At 49.3% G+C, this 19317-nt stretch overlaps 1 protein-coding gene across 1 annotated transcript in view; it reads right to left on the bottom strand.

The window, feature by feature from the left end:
- B4GALNT3 (beta-1,4-N-acetyl-galactosaminyltransferase 3) overlaps positions 1 to 19317 on the bottom strand; it is a 95153-nt gene that overhangs the window by 30939 nt on the left and 44897 nt on the right. The window contains exons 2-3 of the mRNA XM_077807507.1: positions 8098 to 8201; positions 1190 to 1267 (exon numbers count right to left, since the gene is read on the bottom strand). Coding sequence (XP_077663633.1) covers positions 1190 to 1267; positions 8098 to 8201 — 182 coding nt within the window. The remainder of the gene's footprint in view (positions 1 to 1189; positions 1268 to 8097; positions 8202 to 19317) is intronic.

The raw sequence follows: 19317 nt of genomic DNA on the forward strand, positions 1-19317 counted from the left end.
ATCACGTGGGCACCAAATCACGTGGGCACCAGAGACAAGCATGCTTCACATTGTTCTGAGCGACCGCTGGGAATTAGAGTCAACGAGCAAAGCCCTATGCTGGCCAGGGAGGCACAAATGCCCATCACTGACACTGTGGGAGAGGAGAGAAGTTAGACATATCATGTGCATAGGAGCAATACCAACTGTGGCATCCTGATGCCCTTCTGACAATAGCTGCTCATCTGAGAGGCAGCCAAATGAAGTGCCAGGCAAACAGCCTGCCACTGGGACAATGCCATGTAAGGGAAGGACTACATCAGACTCAAGCTGTGACCAGTCACCATAGCAGTTGCCACAGCAGAACACAGTAATGGTCCATCTTCTAGACTGGTTTTCTGTGTCAGACAGTGGCCACTGCTGGATGCTTCAAGGAAAGCTTTAACTCCCTCATCATGCCCCGAGCTGTCCAATGTTATAGCCAGTGGGGAAATTTCTTTTTGCCTCCAGCTGGTGATCAGCTTATGTCTTGAAGCATTAGGGACTGTAGTTTGTTTCCTAGCTAGAGCAACTGCAGAGGTCATTCTAATTTGTGTGTGTGTCCAGTCAGCTTTTGGAATTTACTAAGCTAGCAAAACACCCAGTGGTTGGTGCTTCTCTCATTATCAACATGCTGCATTGCTCCATTATCTGAAGAGAAGTAGTACAATAAGGGGACAGTGGAGGGAAGAATAAATGAGGCATAAAGGAAATGTTTACTCAGGTTCTCAAGGGTCACCTGAGAAGGTCTCTGCTCACCAGAAGTGTCAGTGAAGTGACAAGACCTCTATGCACAAGATACAGGGGTTGGATAACAGGCAAATACCAGAGCAATAGCACAGTGTGAGACACTTACATGTCACAGTCATGTATTTGCCTGTTGAATTCTTCGTACTACACATTCTCAGCTCTGAATAAACATCACCTTTAAGGGGGTAGCAATTTGGCTGCTTTCCAGAGGCTGAGGGTGGGTTTCTGGTGCCTGAGCGGCTGGGTCAGAAGCCAAATCTCCAGGAATCTGGGGATTCCTGTCTTTCCAGATTTTTTCTTTGGTTTGCAGAACCAAAGCTTTCATTAAACAGGGATGGGGGTGGGAGACACTGGACTCCCAAAGAAACAGAAGCCTCTAGTTACAATCCTCTGATAGAAAATGGTTCCAGAAAACACCAACCTCTGGGATCCAAGGGACGGAGTTTTCCCCGGCTGGATAAACAGACCTATTCCTTGCACCTCTTTGCTGCTCTTGGTTCTAAGAGACATGTAGATAAAAGAAAAAAAATCATCTTATAAGTGACTGATAACATACACACAAGGTTGAAAAGCTTTCACAAGTCCATGTGAGCATGGGTGCTAGAACTAGGGGGTGGGGGGTGCGGGAGTGGTTTCCATCATATTCAGGCTTTACAGTTTGGTTCAATGACTCTCAGCACTCCCACCATACAAATTGTTTCAGCGCCCCTGCATGTGAGCAAACAGCAAGTGCCCAGCGGCTTCTAAAAGCCTACAAGTAGTACTGGGTTGGAAAATGTCCTCCCAGCCCAGGAAATTTTTTGAGACTGATAATTTTTTCAATCCTGATTCAGGATGAAAAGTCAAAATTGCAAATGTGCACAAAACAAAACCTTGGGGGAGGGGAGGGGTATATAGGTGTGGGTCAGTTGAACATTTCATTTTGATTTTGACCTTTTACACTTTGTTTCAGTTTGTTTTTACTATAATTAGCTTAAATTTCTAAACAGTCCTTTTAAACCCCCCACCCCTACCCCAGTAAAAGGGAATTTCTCATTTAGACAATGTTGAAATGAGGGTTTTTGGTTTTTTTTACAATATTGCATTTTTTCCTCCCAAAATTTGTCAAAGTGAGAAATTCATCAAAACTGATCTTTTCCCCAATGAAAAAAACATTTTGTTAAAAAATTCCTGATCAGTCACAGGTGTAGTGAAACATAAGCACACTCTGCCTTTGGGACTGATGACTAAGGCCTTGTCTACACTACAGAGTTTTGTCGGCGATCAAAAAGTGCATAAGAAAACCAGTATTTCATGTTCACACTACACTCCCTCTGTCTGCAGAGCGAGCCCACACTTGGGGCACTAATATCGACATTGAGAGCTGTGCACTGTCGATAGCTATCCCACAAGTTCCGCCGGACACCTTCTGCTGCTAGGTCTTGTGGAAAGGTGAAGTGGATTGCAGCACATTATGGGTCTGGGCTCAATGTCCCATGATGCATTGCTTTCCATCCAAGCATTCCGTGTGCTTCTGTCTTTGGTTGGTGGCATTTTTCTTGTTTGCTGTTCATCCCACCATCTCTGTGTGAAAGGATGGATCCCACACTGCTCTCCAATGCTCTTCTGCCATTAACACATCATGGATGGAAGTGCAGTTTATTGTGAAGTTCCTAACTCAACAGGATTCACAGTTGCCTGATGTGCTGTCTGACATGGATAGGAGCAACATTAGATTACTTTTGGCATTCACGGAACAGTTGCACATGGTGGACTGTCGCTTTTGGACTGAGTGGTGGGATCACATCGTCATTCAGGTCTGGGATGACAAGCAGTGGCTACCTTCCTGGAACAGTGTGCAGAGCTCACCCCAGCTCTATGGCGCAAGGACACCAAAATGAGAGCTGCCTTCTCAGTGAAGAAGCATATGGCGATTGCAGTGTGGAAGCTTGGTGACTCCAGACTGCGACCAATTGGTCACAAATCAGTTTGGAGTCGGAAAGTCGACCGTTGGGGGTGTCTTAAAGCAAGTGTGCAGGTCTGTTAATCGCATCCTGCTACGAAGGACCGGGAGTCTTGGCAATGTATGTGAAATAGTGGATGGCTTTCCAGAAATAGGTTTCCCAAACTGCGGAGGGGCCACAGATGGCACACATATTCCAGTTTTGGCACCGGACCACTTTGCGACGGAGTACATCAATAGGAAGGGGTACTTCTCCATGGTGTTGCAGGCACTTGTGAATCACCACCAGCGTTTCACTGACATCAAGGGTGGTGGGGGTCTGGAAAGGTGCATGATGCATGTATCTTTGGGAACATCGGCCTGTACAGAAAGCTGCAAGCAGGGACTTTCTTTCCAGACCAGAAGATTAAAGTGGGGGATGTTGAAATGCCCATAGTGATCCTGGAAGACCCAGCATACCTGTTAATGACATGGCTCATGAAACCTTACACAGGAAACCTGGATAGCAGTAAGGAGCAGTTCATAGGCTGAATAGGTGCAGGACGACCATAGAATGTGCATTTGGCAGATTAAAGGGTGATGACTTTATGGCAGGTTAGACCTCTGTGAGGATAATATTTCCATGGTCATAGCCATGTGCTGTACGTTGCACAATATTTGTGAAGGTAAGGGTGAAAAGTTTGCTCAGGGTGGACTGCTGAGGCAGACCGCCTGGCTGCTGAATTTGAGCAGCCATTATACCAGGGCTATTAGAGGGGCACAAGGTGGGAGCAATTCGAATCAGGGAGACTTTGAGGCAACACTCTGAAAATGAGAACCAGTAGTGTATATTACTATTCTCGGGGCTGCAATGCTTAATGAAATTGAGTTTTCCTAGGAAGTACTTGTGATTTTTGTGGCCTAGGATTCCAGTAAGCAAATGATTAAACTGCTTGTGTATGTCTTGCTGCTTCCTGATATCACAATTTTCAGGAAACAAATAAAGATTACTCATCATTCATTAAAAAACTTTTCTTTTATTGCACAGAAAACACCACCACCACCACACTCACACTTGCTGGGAAAGGAGGTACCAAGGAAGGGCTGACTTTCAGAGCTGTGCATAAGTCCAGCTATAATTTGAGAAAGTGTCCGTGGGGTGGAGTGAACAGGAAAGCAAGAAGTCCCAGAAAGCAGAAAGGAATGCTCAGGTGGAGTTTAGGGAGGGCATGGGAAAGAGTTCTGAATATGCTTATGGAGAGGGCAAGCATGCATCTGCTCAGTCTATAGTGTTATGAGGGACTTCAGCATCTTAGTTTTCTCCTCCATAACTTTAATCATCCTCTTAGTAGCGTCCTTAACAGGCCTCTTTTTTTTTCCTGTCCTGCCTTTTGATTTCCCTCCACTCCACGCGTTCCCCCTTTTCTGCATCTGAGTATTGCAGCAGCTCCCAGAACATGTCCTCCTTGATCTGTCTCAGGCATTTACTTATCTGGTGGAGGTGCTCTGCTGGTATGTAGGGGGTGCCTCTAAAGGCCACATCTGCAGAAGCACAAGGAACAATACACAAAAGCATGATTATTAAGTACACACACAGCATTTAAACAGTACAGTAAAATACACCTCTAATAACATACCAATCACTTTCTTACTGTCCCTTGACAAGCACACATGTCGGCGAACACCACAAGCTTGGTCAGTTTACCCTGGGACAGAGGGCATTCTACATGGGAAGAACAGCAATATGAAAGGGTCGATCGGCACTTGACTAGGGACAATAGTCTAAATTTTCCCACACTTTTCCACAGGCGGGGGTCATTGTACCAGATATCTCAGTCCTGAGGGTATGCAAGGAAGCAAGGGTGCTTCTAGTGCACACTTGCGGTTTCTGACCCAGTTCCTATTCTGCTCATCTGTGTGCTGCTTTGGTCCCTGTGCACATGATTGCAGAATGGCACAGGAAAGTTTCCTTCAATGGGGAAAGGAACAAAGCAGCTCTACCAAGGAACCTTTGGCAGAGGATTGCCAGGTACCTCCAGGAAACTTTCCTAGAGATCTCTCTGGAGGATTCCCATGAAATCTCAGTGTGCATCAACACCCTGTTCCGCTGTACTTCTTAGCTGCTCAGGGAAATGTCCAGTACACAGAAACACAGCCAGCCTTGTACATTTCTATGCCCTCAACCCACCTCTGCACTTCACAAAGCAAAGCCACTTACCAGGCATCTCCTCTCCTGCTTCTTGCTCACCAGAGTGTGACTGCCAAGACTGGCTAGACACCTCCAGAGTGGAGAAAAGCTCCTGACTGGACACACCACCGGGAAACCCTGCAGTGGGCACCACATCATCGTCTAACTCCACCTCTTCGTCAATGACTTCGTCCTTTGGGCTAGGTCCACTTTCTGCCAGCTCCAGGCTTGCTGAAGTATCCCTGGGACTCTTGGCAGTGGAGGTGGGGTTGCCACCGAGGATAGCATCCAGCTCTTATAGAAATGGCAGGTCTTTGGCGCAGCACCGGAGTGACACTTTGCCTCCCTCGCCTTCTGGTACACCTGCCTCAGCTCCTTGATCTTTGCTCTGCACTGCACCATGCCCTGATCAAAGTCCTTTTTACACAAGCCTCGAGAAATCTGCCCGTAGGTATTGAAATTCCTACAGCTGGAGCGCAGCTAGGACTGCACAGCCTTCTCTCCCCATATACTGATCAGAATCAGCAGCTCTGCAGTGGTCCAAGTGAGAGAGCGTCTGCTGTGTGGAGCCGTAATGGTCAGCTGGGAAGATGCGATGTGATATCTCCACGCCGAGCAAACAAAGCAAAATTCTGGGGGTTTTAAAGGGCAAGTGGCAGATGGTTGTTTACCTGGTTGCAGGGCAGTGGAGTTGAAACTGCTGACCAGAGCGGTCAGGATGGGCATTGTGGGACACCTTCTGGAGGCCAATTAAAGCGATAAAATCAAGCGTGGTGTCTACACTGGCACTTTGTCGACAAAACTTTTGCACAAAAAGCCTCATGTCCCTTGTTGAGGTGGTTTTATTTTGTTGCCAAAACTGAAGTGTTGTTGCCAAAAGTGGCATTGCAGTGTGTATACTGTGACAGGGTCAGGCCAGATGGCTATAGGAGAGTAAGAGAAGGCAGATATATTAGCTCCAGGCTAAGTAGGTCCCTTTTCCCTGGGTATGGTAACGGGGAAGGTTCCAGAACAATCAGAAACCTTCTGGAGACAATTAAGACAGGCTGATGAGAACACCTTCAGCCAATCAAGAAGCTGCTAAAATCAATTAAGGAAGGCTAATCAGGGCACCTGGGTTCTAAAAAGGAGCTCACTTCAGTTTGTGGTATGCATGTGAGGAGCTGGGAGCAAGAGGCACTAGGAGCTGAGAGTGAGAACGCGGACTGTTGGAGGATTGAGGTGTACAAGCATTATCAGACACCAGGAGGAAGGTCCTATGGTGAGGATAAAGAAGGTGTTGGGAGGAGGCCATGGGGAAGTAGCCCAGGGAGTTGTAGTTGTCGCACAGCTGTTCCAGGAGGCACTCTAGACAGCTGCATTCCACAGGGCCCTGGGCCGGAACCCGGAGTAGAGGGCGGGCCCGGGTTCCCCCCAAATCCTCCCAACTCCTGGTCAGATACAGGAGGAGTCGACCTGGACTGTGGGTTCAGAAAAATGGCCAACCTGAGGGCTGCCGTGAAGCTCCAAGGTGAGCAAATACGCCAATAAGTGCAAGACCCACCAAGGTAGAGCAGAAACTTTGTCACAATACCTTCACTGTTTTGCCGCCAAAAGCTGCCTTTTGCCAACAAAACTGTGTTGTGTAGTCAAGGCATAAGCTAATTAAATCCATTTATTCATGCCTCAATATCAGTGACATCATAACAGAATTTTGAAAAGCCTTCAAGATCCATCATTAACTTCGAGCACTCAGCAGCTGACCTTCTAGTTACCATCCATCCATCCATCCATCTCCTTGCTGATCTACGTACTACGATGACCCTCCTCCGTTCCTTCCATAATAACTTTCTCAAGGTTATTTCCATCTCTATACCTAATGTGACCAAAGTATGTAAGTTTCAGTCTGTGGATTTCCAACATCATGGTCTGCTTCTCTCCAATATATTTCTACATAACTAGCCTGCACTAATCTAGTCTCTATTCTCATTCATGTCAGCTGGAGGACCCAAGTCACCCTAATAAATACCTTTGTCCCCTTCACAAACTTTGAGCTGTAAATTAGTTATTAACATCTGTTTATTCTCCAGTGCTTTGACCAATCTCTAACACTTCCTTTGGAAGACTATTCCTTAGTGTGATACGTCTCACCATTCATTACGAGCTTTTCCCTTGCAGTGATGGGGTGTACCAACCCTGCAGTGCCTGACCAATCACTGTGGGCACAGGAGACCACACCCCATCGCCCCTGCTGTGCATGCTCCAGGGGGAAGGGACAGCTAAACGGAGGCAGGCCAGCTCAGCCTGGGCTGGCTGAGGAGGAGGAAGGATGTGTGCTGCAGGCTCCTGCAGAAGCACCTGCGACTCTCCAAATGGTAGGAATCGTGTACCTGGACTATGCTGAGGACGACTAGCTGACCGCAGAGACTGACTGGGATGCCAAGCCACTGCCAGCTGAGGAGAATCCTGAAATGCACCTTGTGGAGGAAATGACCCAGGGAATGTAATAGAAGCTGAGCTTAAACCCTTAACGGGGAATTTCCCAGCTTCATAGGGCCCTGGGTCAGAACCTGGTGGAGTAGGGTGGGCCAAGGTTCCCCTACCTCCCCACCACACACCTGCCACTAGGCATGGTTACTGTTTGCTTGCTCTGGGGCTGCAGACTGATTGCCCAGGGGCTGCAGACTGATTGTTTGTTCTGCCCTGCCCAGGGTCAGAACCACAACTGCTATTGCCTGCCTCAGCCACGAGGCTATGGGGCCATAGACTTTTTACTTTGCTCTGCCCATCCCAGGGGCTGCAGTCCGTTTGCTCGGCCCCACCAGGGGTCCTGGGCCCTCTTTACAGCAATTGCCTGATCCCATAGGGAGACCTAATGCTTGTGCGACGGGGTGTACCAACCCTACACTGGGCCAACTGGGGTGGCCTGCTTGACACACAGGACCCCACACAACACTAGCTTTTAGCCTAAGTTCTCCTTTTCTTAATTTCATCTCATTCTTAGTTATCCCTCCATTGTACTGATGTAAATCCAACCTAACTCCATTAAACTGCAGTGGAGTTGTTCTGTATTTACATTGGTGTAATTGAGATCATTATGATTGAGATCAGAATTTGGTCCATGGCCTGTTCTCATTCTGTGCATGTAGGGAGAGATGAATACAGGAGCTGGGATCTGCCAAGCAGATCTAGAAGGAGAATTTTCCCCTGAATGTTTAAGACCACCCCTGAGCCTCCTTACCTGATGTAGTGGCTTCTCAGGATAGTAAAACTGAAGGTTTGGGTCCACAGCAGGGATGTTCCTGTTTGCCAGAGCTTTAGCCAGTTCCCTCCAGCTCCCATATCCTGCAAAGAGGAGCGGGAAAGAGATGTGAAAACCCACCTCAAAGAAAAAGAAGAAACAACAGTGATAACTTCAGGTTACACCCTCTCCTTCTGGAGTTTTATAGTAATGGGAGCCTAAACCTCCCTCTTCCCCTGGAAATATTTAGCTTGGCCAGTCAGTGACACAACTCCTGTTTTGTTATTGTCCAGCACCTTTCATTCAAGGTGGTCAAAGTGCTGCACAAAAAGTTAACAAATCAAGTATATTGGGACTCCACTATTGAAGCTACACCTGCCAGCTCCTTAGCTGGCTTCCTTAGCCACTGAACCATGGTGATACATTGAACCAGTCCCCTAACCAACAGCCTTAGTGCTCAAGGCTTACAGGCCCACAGCAGCCATACCACAGGCCCCTGACTGGATGGAGAAGGCTGCACTCTCGTTGGATACCTGGTCTATAGAAAGGCCCCAAGAGCAAGAGGAAGCTGTCTGAGCTACAGACCATTGCCTGCTAGTTGTTCCCTAGACCCCCTTGCCCTGCTGCCTCACCTGACCCTACCTTGCTGCTTTGCCTGACCTCGCCTCCCCAGTCCAGTGAACTGGCCCCTTGGATTGGATCTTCCGGCTACTGATGCCTGAGAGAACTCTGACCATTGCTCCAGATTGCCTCTGATATGAATTGACCTGCTGGCTACCTGACCATTGGCGCACACTTGAATACTGCTCCAGACTGCTCCCAATCCTGCCTCAGCCCCCAGGCATTACAGTTTGCTCAGACCACTTCAGTTTCCTCCTAGACTCATCTTACCTGAAAAGGGTATGGAACCCACACGTATGGTCAGGGGCGCTGGAACAATTTGTATAGTGGGGGTGTTGCTAGCCATTGAACCAAACTGTAAACCCTCTATATAGTGGAAACTACTTAAAGCTACGGGGTGCAGCAGCACCCCAGCATCCCTAGCTCCAGCAGCTATGGGTATTTTGCCATAGGGGCCACTGAGCCTCCAGGAGCAGACTGCTCACTAAAGGTGGAAAACCAAGCCTTACATGTCGCAGTGGACCAGCTTCAGGCAGAAAAATGCACCCTGCAAGAACAGATCATAGGACCCATGGTGCCATCAAGACCCAAATGCACAGTACCATTACCAGAACTCTACAATGGGACCTGTAGCAAATTTAGGGGCTCCATTTCCAGCCATGGCCCAATGCCTACCAGATGGACCAGGCAAAGGTGGGATTAGTCATGATTTTCCAACAGGTGAGGGCCTGGACACAGTGACTGCTCTGCTAGAGCACCTATGCCTACCCCTACCCCACTGCTAGAGGCCTACACCTTCCTGAGGGCCACTATGACAATCTTCGATGACCCACACCAAGCTCGCACTGCAGAGGCAGCCCTACAGAGACTCCACCAGGCCTTGAGGTCAACTGCAACATATGCAGCCTGCTTTGGATGCCTGGCGGTGGATAGGGCTTGGAATGAGGTGGCCCAGCTACACCAGTTCTGTCTTGCTCTCAGCGAAGAAATAAAAGATGAGCTTGCCTGTGTGGAGCCTCCCACTGATCTAGATTAATTTATTAAGTTGGGTCTCCAAATCAACACCAGACTCAGGGAATGGCATCTTGAAAGGAAAGGGATTCCACCCTGCATCCAGGCACTGCCCACAACCCCTGCAAAGGCTGACCCACGCAAGCCCACATAGGTGGACGTGGCATGGACCTGACTGGACCAGTGGTGAGAGTACTTGTGTTTCTACTGTCGTGGCAATGGCCACATGGTGTTTGTCTGTCTTGCTATGTCCCCAAGCCATGTGCTTCCAGGAAACAACCGTGCCGAGCGTTGGTAAGGGGGTCAAGCCTGAGCAACATCGAGAAAACTCCTCAAAGCCCCCTCCAGCAATCCATTCTGGCTGCCTGGCCCAACATATTGAAAATGTCTCCTACAACTCCAGTTACGACTCTGGCTCTGGGATTTCGGACAGATATTTTGGCCCCAGTGTCAGTCAGGGCCCTCTGTGAGGGGTGATAACTTAATGGGCACTACCATGGCTCAAGTACTCAGCCTACCCAAACAACCTAAGATAGCCCGTGATTTAGCTGAGACAGTTGATGGATCACTGCTCACCTCATCCATCAGAAAACTATAGTTTTGGAAGTGATGGTTGGGGAGCACTATGAACTTCTCCAATTTAACCTGATCTGGTCCTCACGGTTCCATTTGATGGTGTCAACAAACCATTACATTTAATTCTAAGATTTGCCAGGACATCTGCCTCCTGACTTCCAGGCTCGAGACTCCAGAACCTCAGGTTGGATGCCTTGCCTGGGCTTCAGCAACACAGAGAGATGTTCGGGCAACACAGCAGGCCTGCTTACTACTAGGGTCAACCATCACTCTCCACAAAATACCAAGTTTTCAGACATATTCTAAAAACAAAACGGAGATACTACTTCCTCACAGGGAATATGACTGTCTGATTGACTTACAGCCTGGAGCCAAGATTCTGTTCAGCTGAATGCATTCCATGTTGGAACACGAATTAGCCACTCTTAAGGATTACAGAATCTGAGAATCTGGAGAAAAGTTTCCTTGAGCATTCTACATCCCTGGCTGGGGCCCCTCTCCTCTTTATGAAATAGAATGACAGCTCCTTAAGATTCCGTGTTGACTACTATACTCTAAATCAAATGGCAGCGCAGAATTGATACCCACTACCCAGAGCTCCCGGACTGGGTAAGAGCAGCCCGGGTATTCACCAAGTTAGACCTCAGAGGGACATACAACCTAGTCAGAATCCAGTCAGGTGATGAATGGAAAACCATTTTTCACACTTGGTATGGCCACTTTGAACATCTGGTGGTGCCTTTTGGACTTACTAACCTTTCAGCATCTAATTCAGTGGTTCTCAAACTTTTTTACTGGTGACCCCTTTCACACAGCAAGCCTCTGAATGTGACCCCCCTTATAAATTAAAAACATGTTTTTTATATATTTAACACCATTATAAATTCTGGAGGCAAAGCTGGGCTTGGGATGGAGACTTACAGCTTGTGACCCTCCATGTAATAGCCTCATGACACCCTGAGGGGTCCCGACCCCCAGTTTGAGAACCCCTGATCTAATTAATGATATCTTATGAGATATGCTGAACCGCTATGTGGTCACCTACTTAGATGACATCCTAATTTACTCTGATGACCAGCCTATGCACAACCAGCATGAGTGCAAGGTCCTGGAAAGATTCTGCCTACATGGGCTCTATGCTAAGCTGGAGAAATGTGACTTCAATCAGCCTACCATGGAATTCTAAAGCTACGTTCTGTCTGCTGAGAGAGGTCGCATGGATCCCCAGAAAGTGGAAAATGGTTAGCGACTGGGAAACATCACGAAGCAGTCAAGAAATTCAGCACTTCATTGGGTTTGTGAATTTCTATAGATGGGACTGCTCCCGAATCCTGGCCCCTATAACATCTCTGCTGCAAAAACCCACCAAGTTTGCTTGGAGGCCAGAAGCCCAAGAAGGCTGTGATCATCTGAAGCTGGAGTTCACCTTCATGCCCATCCTCACACATCTGGACCCAAATCAGCCATTCACACAGGAACCTGATGCTGCCATTGGGGCGATGCTGTCTCAGAAACAGGGCATTGACAAAGAAGTTCATCCCTGTACTTATTATTCCTGCAAGCTCACTCCTGCTGAGCACAATTATGACATTTTAGACAAGGAGCTTGTCATAAATATAAAGGGAAGGGTAACCACCTTTCTGTATACAGTGCTATAAAATCCCTCCTGGCCGGGGCAACATCCTGTTACCTGTTAAGGGTTAAGGAGCTCAGCTAACCTGGCTGGCACCTGACCCAAAGGACCAATAAGGGGACAAGATACTTTCAAATCTGGGGGGGGAAGGCTTTTGTTTGTGCTCTTTGTTTATGTGGTTGTTCTCTCTTGGGACTGAGAGAGGCCAAACAGAAATCCATCTTCTCCAACCCATCCTAATCCAAGTCTCCAATATTGCAACCAGTATAGGTAAGCCAGGCAAGGCAGATTAGTTTATCTTTTGTTTTATGTGAATTTTCCCTGTGTTAAGAGGGAGGTTTATTCCCATTTTCTGTAACTTTAAGGTTTTGCCCAGAATCTGAATACTCTGTAAAGTATATTCCATCCTGATTTTACAGAGATGATTTTTACCTTTCTTTTTTTTTTAAATAAAATCCTTCTTTTAAGCACCTGACTGATTTTTCCATTGTTCCAAGATCCAGGGGTTTGGGTCTTTGATTTTGTAATCAATTGGTTAGGATATTATTCTCAAGCCTCCCCAGGAAAGGGGGTGTGTAGGGCTTGGGGGGATATTTTGGGGGTAAGATGTCTCCAGGTGATCTCTTTCCCTGTTCTTTGTTTAAAACGCTTGGTGGTGGCAGCATACTGTTCAAGGACAAGGCAAAGTTTGTACCTTGGGGAAGTTTTTAACCTAAGCTGGTAAGAATAAGCTTAGGGGGTCTTTCATGCGTGTCCCCACATCTGTACCCTAGATTTCAGAGTGGGGAAGGAACCCTGACAGAACTACTTGCCATCAAAGTGGCTTCTGAGATCCAGAGGCATTATCTAGAAGGCACCAGACACCCAATTCAGGTGTTCACTGATCACATAAATCTAGAATACCTGTGCACGGATAAAGCCCTAACTCAGTGACAGCTACGCTGGGCTCTCTTTTTTCTGGGTCTGATTTTACTATCACCTACTGTCCTGGCTTCTGCAATCGTAAAGCAGATGCTCTGTCCTGAAAAGAAGAACCTGAAGAAGAGCCTCCTGAAATCATATCTCTTCCTTAGCAAAGCATCATTATCCAATTTGTTCATGACGATATGTTCCTCCCTATCAAATGAGCTCTTTGCCCAGACACTCTCAAACTTCCAAACTGAATCACAGGGTACATTCACATAGAAAGATGGACTTTTCCTAGTTCACAGGGGAACCTACGTCCCTGAGGGACAACCCCGTTTGAAGGCCTTATGCATTTGCCCTGATATCCCTTGGGCTGGCCAGTTCGGCCAAGCAAAGACCACTTGCATGGCATGTTTGTCATTGTGGTGGCCAAAAGTGTGGTCCAATGCTCAGGCCTTCATCAAGTCTTGTGACACCTGCGGCCATACCAAAGTTCCCCAAACTAAACCCTTTGGGATGTCAATACCTTCTGAGACCCCTTCAAGGCCTTGGGCTAACTTTACAGTGCACTTCATTGTTGAATTACCAGAATCTGAAGAATGCCAAACCATACTGACAGTAATGGATCAACTGATAAAGATGGCAAACTTCATTCCCCGTTCACATCTTCCCACTGCCAAGGATACTGCTCATCTCCTCATCACACATGTTGTCCACCTCCATGGCCTCCAAGACCACATTGCTTCAGCCTGGGGTTCACAGTTCATGTCTGAGTTTTAGCAGGAGGTGTTCTGTCTCCCAGAGGCGTGTCTCCATGCACTGACTGCCTACCATCCACAAACCAATAACCAGTCGAAGCGTGAACTAGGTATGCTTCACCAACTACCACAAAAATGACTGGGCCTTATTGCTTTCATATGTGGACTTTGCCCATAGCAACGCAGGCCACACTTCAACCAATATGAGCCCCACCCCCTCCTTTTTTACAAATTATGGCTTCCATCTCCATTTTCACTAAGTACTACCCACAGTTCCCACAAACTCAGGCCTGGTTTGTCAAATCCATCAGACATAAGAAAAGTTGAAACAAAACCTAGATGCAGCCAAGAAAGCATACAAACCTCATGCTGACGGTCATCAGCAGGAGGGTTCTATATTTGCAGTAGGACTAAAGGTATGGCTATCGGCAAAGCATCTCAAGACAGGCGGATCTGTATGTAAATTAGACCACCAAGTACGTAGGACCCTACCAGATCTGCAGGCAAATAAACCCAGTAACCTTTGAACTTCAACCTCCCTGCTACTTCAAGGTGCACCCTATATTCCATGACTCCCTCCTTAAACCCTTCACTGACAACCCCTTTCCTGAAAGAAAACAACCTCCCACTCTCCCAGTCCAGGGCCAAGAAGAGTACCTTGTCCATTAGATCCTAGATTCCCTGATATGAAGAGGGAAGACATGATACCTCATCAACTGGGAAGGGTCTGAGCCATGTGAGGGTCCTGAGAACCAGCCCATTTTGTGCACGCTCCCAAAGAAGTCAGAGCCTTCCACAGTTAGGGTCTGGGCTGGGGCAGGCAGCTGGGGTGTAGGAAGGGGCTCAGGGCTGGGTGTTGGGGTGCAGGATGTGAGGGCTCTGGCTGGGGACGTGGGCTCTGGGGTGGGGCCGGGTGGGGCCGGGGATGAGGAGCTTGGGGTGCAGACAGGCTGCCCCGGGGCTGAGGCCAGAGAGGAGGACTCCCCACAGCCCTCTCCCCGCCGGCAGCAGCGAGCTCCAGCAGAGGGACCTCGTTTCATCCCCCCCGGCAGCACACTCACCCTGCACCACTGTCACTGCACATGCTCCTAGGGCCCCTCTCAGGTCCAGAAAGCCCCCTAGCCTCTCCTATGGTGGATGCTGGGGGGGGGGCGGGGGTTTGCCATCATGTGTGGCCTCCTCCCCTGCTGCTGCCCCTCACCATAGCCTCACTGGGGGTGGGGGATGGGGCTGCCCCTTGCCCAGGGTGGGGCAGGACTGGTGACTGTGGGTGGGGGGCACAGGGCGTCACAACACTCACCCAAGCCTCAGCTGCTCAGGTCCAGGAAGCCCCCGCACCTCCCCTGTGGTGGGTGGGTGCCAGGGAGGTGGGGTGGGGGCTGCCATCACATGTGGCCTCCTCCCCTGCCACAGCCTGCTGCCCCTCACCCTAGCCTCAGCGTGGGGCAGGAGCGGTGACTGCGGGCTTGGGGGCGGGGTGTGGCTCACAGGGTCAGACACTCACCGAAGCCCCAGCAGATGCTCAGGGGAGTGAGGTCCACTCCAGATATCTCCTGGCCTGAAGTCCCCTCAGTGTCACCTCCCGGTGGGTCCCAGGGGAGAGGAGGACTGCCAGTCATGTGTGCGCCTTCTCCCCCTCCTCAGGTGCAGCAGCAGCCAGCTGCCTCAGCCTGCCGCCAGGGCTGCTGTTGCGCTGTCGCTTAGCCTTGGGGCCCGTCTTCACTGGCCGTGCTTTAACATGGCTTGCGTAGTCGCGGCGCAGCTCCTCCACAAGGGGAACAGCTCCACAAAAAGCACCTCCACCAGGGGAATAGCTAACAGTGCTGGGAGCACAGCTCCCCGCGCTGGTGCATGTCTACACTGGCGCTTTACAACCCTGAAACTTGCTGTGCTCAGGGGGGGTGTTTTTTCACACCCCTGAGCGAGAAAGTTGCAGGGCTGTGAAGTGCCAGCGTGGACAAGCCCTTAGGCAGTGCAAGCAAGGGAGAACAGCGTGGAGCGGCAGGGCAGCTGCCTGCTTTCAATCAGGCAGGGACGCTCTGGGGCCCAGGGGAGGCGGTGGGGGGGGGGCCAGGCAGGGGCTGGGGGACACTCCAGGCAGGGCCAGGGCAGAGACCTGGCTCCAAACATTGGTGGAGCTGTCCCCCGGCCCTGAATATTCCTGGAGCCGGGCACCATGGGCCCATATAACTCGTCGCCACTGGGTGAGAAAGGTGTAAAACAGATGGGCGAAGGGGAAAGACAGGGCAGATGCAGACAGAGTGGTACAGACAGGGAGTCACAGACATTGATTGTAACTCCCAACGAGATTTGCAAATTCCAGCTACTGGCTAATGGCATAGAATATTTACCCTATTCTCTTGGGCGGTGAATGAACCCCCCACTCAGGGAGACTAGCCCCCCTGCCCCACCCCTTCCACCTGCTGGGGCCAGAGAAGCCCTGAACCCCACACTGTGGCTGGAGCCGCCCCAAACCCCAGCCACCAGGACGAGTCCCAAGCCAAAGAGGAAGCAATTCAGGGCTCTGCTCTCCCACTGGATCATTTGAGTATCACCCACTGATGGGTTGGAGCTCCATGCCCACTGTGCTTGAAGGACCTAGCCCTCAGTGTTTCAAATTGCTTCTGGCTCATGCAGGAAGATGCACTGAGTGGACACTTAGGGGAAGTAACTGAACCATTGGCACTATTGTTAGTGTAGGCCTCAGCTGGAAACAATTATTCCAATGTCAGACCAGCCATCTAAGTAGCAGTGATACCTGTGGCTTCCAATATTTGAGTCTCTTCATCCTCCACACTGAGGTGTGACATGTTGCAGGACCAGCGATGCAACATGCAGGATGCAGCAAAGAGAAGGCAAAGGGAAGTGAGGAAGAGTGAAACAGACACACATGGGAGAAAGCAAGTGAGGAGAAGGTGGTCACTTGTGTTCTGGAGTATTTAGCAGTAGGGCAGGTACTTCTGTTGGACTTGCCAGTGTAGATGCACATGTGGGCAAACCAGTATTGCAGGGCCAGCTTTATGATTAGTGAAGACCCCAGCAAGAACCCAGGGGTGGAACTGGGCCTTGTGCATCACCACTTCTCCAGTCCGGCTGCTGGAGGATGACACTGTGTGGTGAGTAACTACCTCCCTCACTGGACTCACTGGTGTAGTGGGGGAGCTGAAACATGAATTGCTGATGTTACTTGAGTCTGTGAGCTTAAGACCAGCTCTGGACTAGTAACAACTAATCGCACCTAGTGAGACCCTACTTCCAAGCCAGTAGCCACTGTTCACAAACTGATCTACATCTCTACCCTGCACCTGTAATCAGAGGGGCCAAATAGAGCAGGGGGTGCAAATAGTAGGTTTACACTTTGGATGTGAGGCCATCAGAAAATGGATGTAGCCTACAAGCCAAGGGGCCAGAAAGAGAGGTAAAGAATATAAAGAACACCCTGCTGTTAGTTACAGTAAGAGAAAGAAGGGTGCCCCTCTCCTTATATGAGGCCTGATTAGGGCCCAGCTCTCTCCCTCAGAACGATGGCTGTTATTGCAGTCACGATAAGCCAGTCTCTCGGAAGTGGCAAGGTCAGCAAACACAAGACAGACAAAGAGAAAGAAAGAAAAGGTCTCTCATGTCTCATTCAACAGCAGGTGCTCCAGCTGACCGATTCAGCTTAAGCCCTCCTACAGAGCAAACAGTCCAAGAGCCAGAAAGAATGACATACTAGGAGCTATCAGGCTTCAGCTTAGGAATATGATAGGAGCTGCCATATCTATTCAAACATTAGGTACATCTAGTCCATTGTCCTGCCTGTGGCCCCAGCCAGCACTGATGTTTCAATTAGCCACATAATGCACTTGGCCAATTGTGCAGGGGAAAATCCTAGAGCCTGTTCCCCATTCCCTCAGATGACCAGCTTACACTCAAAAGGATGAGAATTGACTCCCCTTGTGTCATTACTGTCGCTTGCTTAGCCACAAATGCTATAAATGCCCATAAATTATCCTGTCCTTTTGTAATCATGATTAAGGCTGCGAGTTTGTCACAGAGGTCACAGAAGTCACAGATTCCGTGACGTTCTGGGACTTCCATGACTTCTGCAGCGGCCAGTGCAGCTGGCGTGGGGGCCGCCTGAGAAGCCACCACACTCCCTCTCCTCTCCCCACAGCAGCAAGACTTTGGGTGTGGGAGGGGGTGAGGGCTTTTGGCCGCCCTCGCGGGGGCGGCGGGGGAGAGAGCTCTCCAGAAGCAGTAATATCCCTCAGCTCCTACGCGAAAGTGTGGCCAGGCAATGGGAGCTGCAGAGCTGGTGCTCGGAGCAAAGGCATCGCGCAGAGCTGCCTGGCCATGCTTCCGCCTAGGAGCTGAGGGAGGGGGATGTTGCCGCTTCTGGGCAGGCACAGAGCCAGGTAGGGAGCCTGCCAGCCCTGTCAACTGCTCCCCCAGCACCAGTGAGGGTCACAGGCTGCACACTGTCCCCACAACCCTCCAAGCACCAGTGGGAGTCCCAGGCCACCCCCCCCCCCAGCACCCATGATGCCCTCTAGCCACCACCCCCCTGCCAAGATTTAGTCAGGGGTATATAGTACAAGTCATGGACAGGTCATGGACCATGAATTTTTGTTTACTGCCCACGACCTGTCCATGACTTTACTAAAAATACCCATGACTAAAACGTAGCCTTAATCATGAAAAATTATTTGATTTAACAGCTTCCTGCGGCAGTGAAGTCCACGGGCTGGTTTCACACGAGGTATACAATCATAGAAGTGAAGGGCTAGACGGGACCTCGAGAGATCATCTAGTTCATCCCTCTACTCTGAGGCAGGATTAAGCATACTTAGGCCATCCTTCGACTGTATGGAAGCATTTCCTTTTGATTTTAGTGTCCCACACTGTTCTCATGTTATAGGGATCAAGTTAGAAAAAAAAAAAAAGACAGGCAGACAAGACTGATGAAAGGAGAAGACTACTGCACTAGCAGTTTTATCCTCAGACAGTCTGCAAGCATTGGCCCTTGCTTGCAGACACTTAACACACACTGAATGCTTTCGCTGGAAGGACTGCTTAGTTCTAGGGTAAAAGGGGCTTCTGTCTTCAGAACCGTCCACTGAACACGGGCTTCCCAACATTGTTGCACCAAGGACTTTAACTCGGTCTTTGATGAACTTACCCCATAACCATTCTGACCTTCTCCACGCTGCTCCAGCAATAAGACACTAAACGCCCCTCCCAGTGAGTGTCATACAGAAGGAGGAAAGGTTTCAAAAAGAGGATACACAGGGGACTTGTGTACATTGCAGTTACAAACATATTAGGTTCTGTCCTAACCATGTTACAACAAGGTTGGGTTTCTATGTGTAGATGTGAACAAACTGCATTATAGCCAAGTTAACCCTGAAGGTTATAGCACAGTGCCCTTCACACAGCTATAACATGATGCGATCTGACCTACACAGACAAAAATCAAAGCATAACTGGTGGAACTAGGTTCCCGAACCTGGTTGTAATTGTAGCACAGACAAAGCCAGAGAGGGGAAGAATACAAAGGGGCATGAGATATGGATAGAGAAGTATTACAGAGAGAATGCTAGTGAAATTGGAGACTGTTCCAGTTTGTCACTCTTGCCAGGTACTTATCCCTTGCAGGAATCTATGATGGATCCTTGTGGTCCTCACAAGTTGCAGTGTCTATCACACTCCCTGAAGCACAAGTCCCATTTAGCT

This window comes from Eretmochelys imbricata, chromosome 1, assembly GCF_965152235.1.
Source record: "Eretmochelys imbricata isolate rEreImb1 chromosome 1, rEreImb1.hap1, whole genome shotgun sequence".
NCBI classification, from domain to species: Eukaryota; Metazoa; Chordata; order Testudines; family Cheloniidae; genus Eretmochelys; species Eretmochelys imbricata.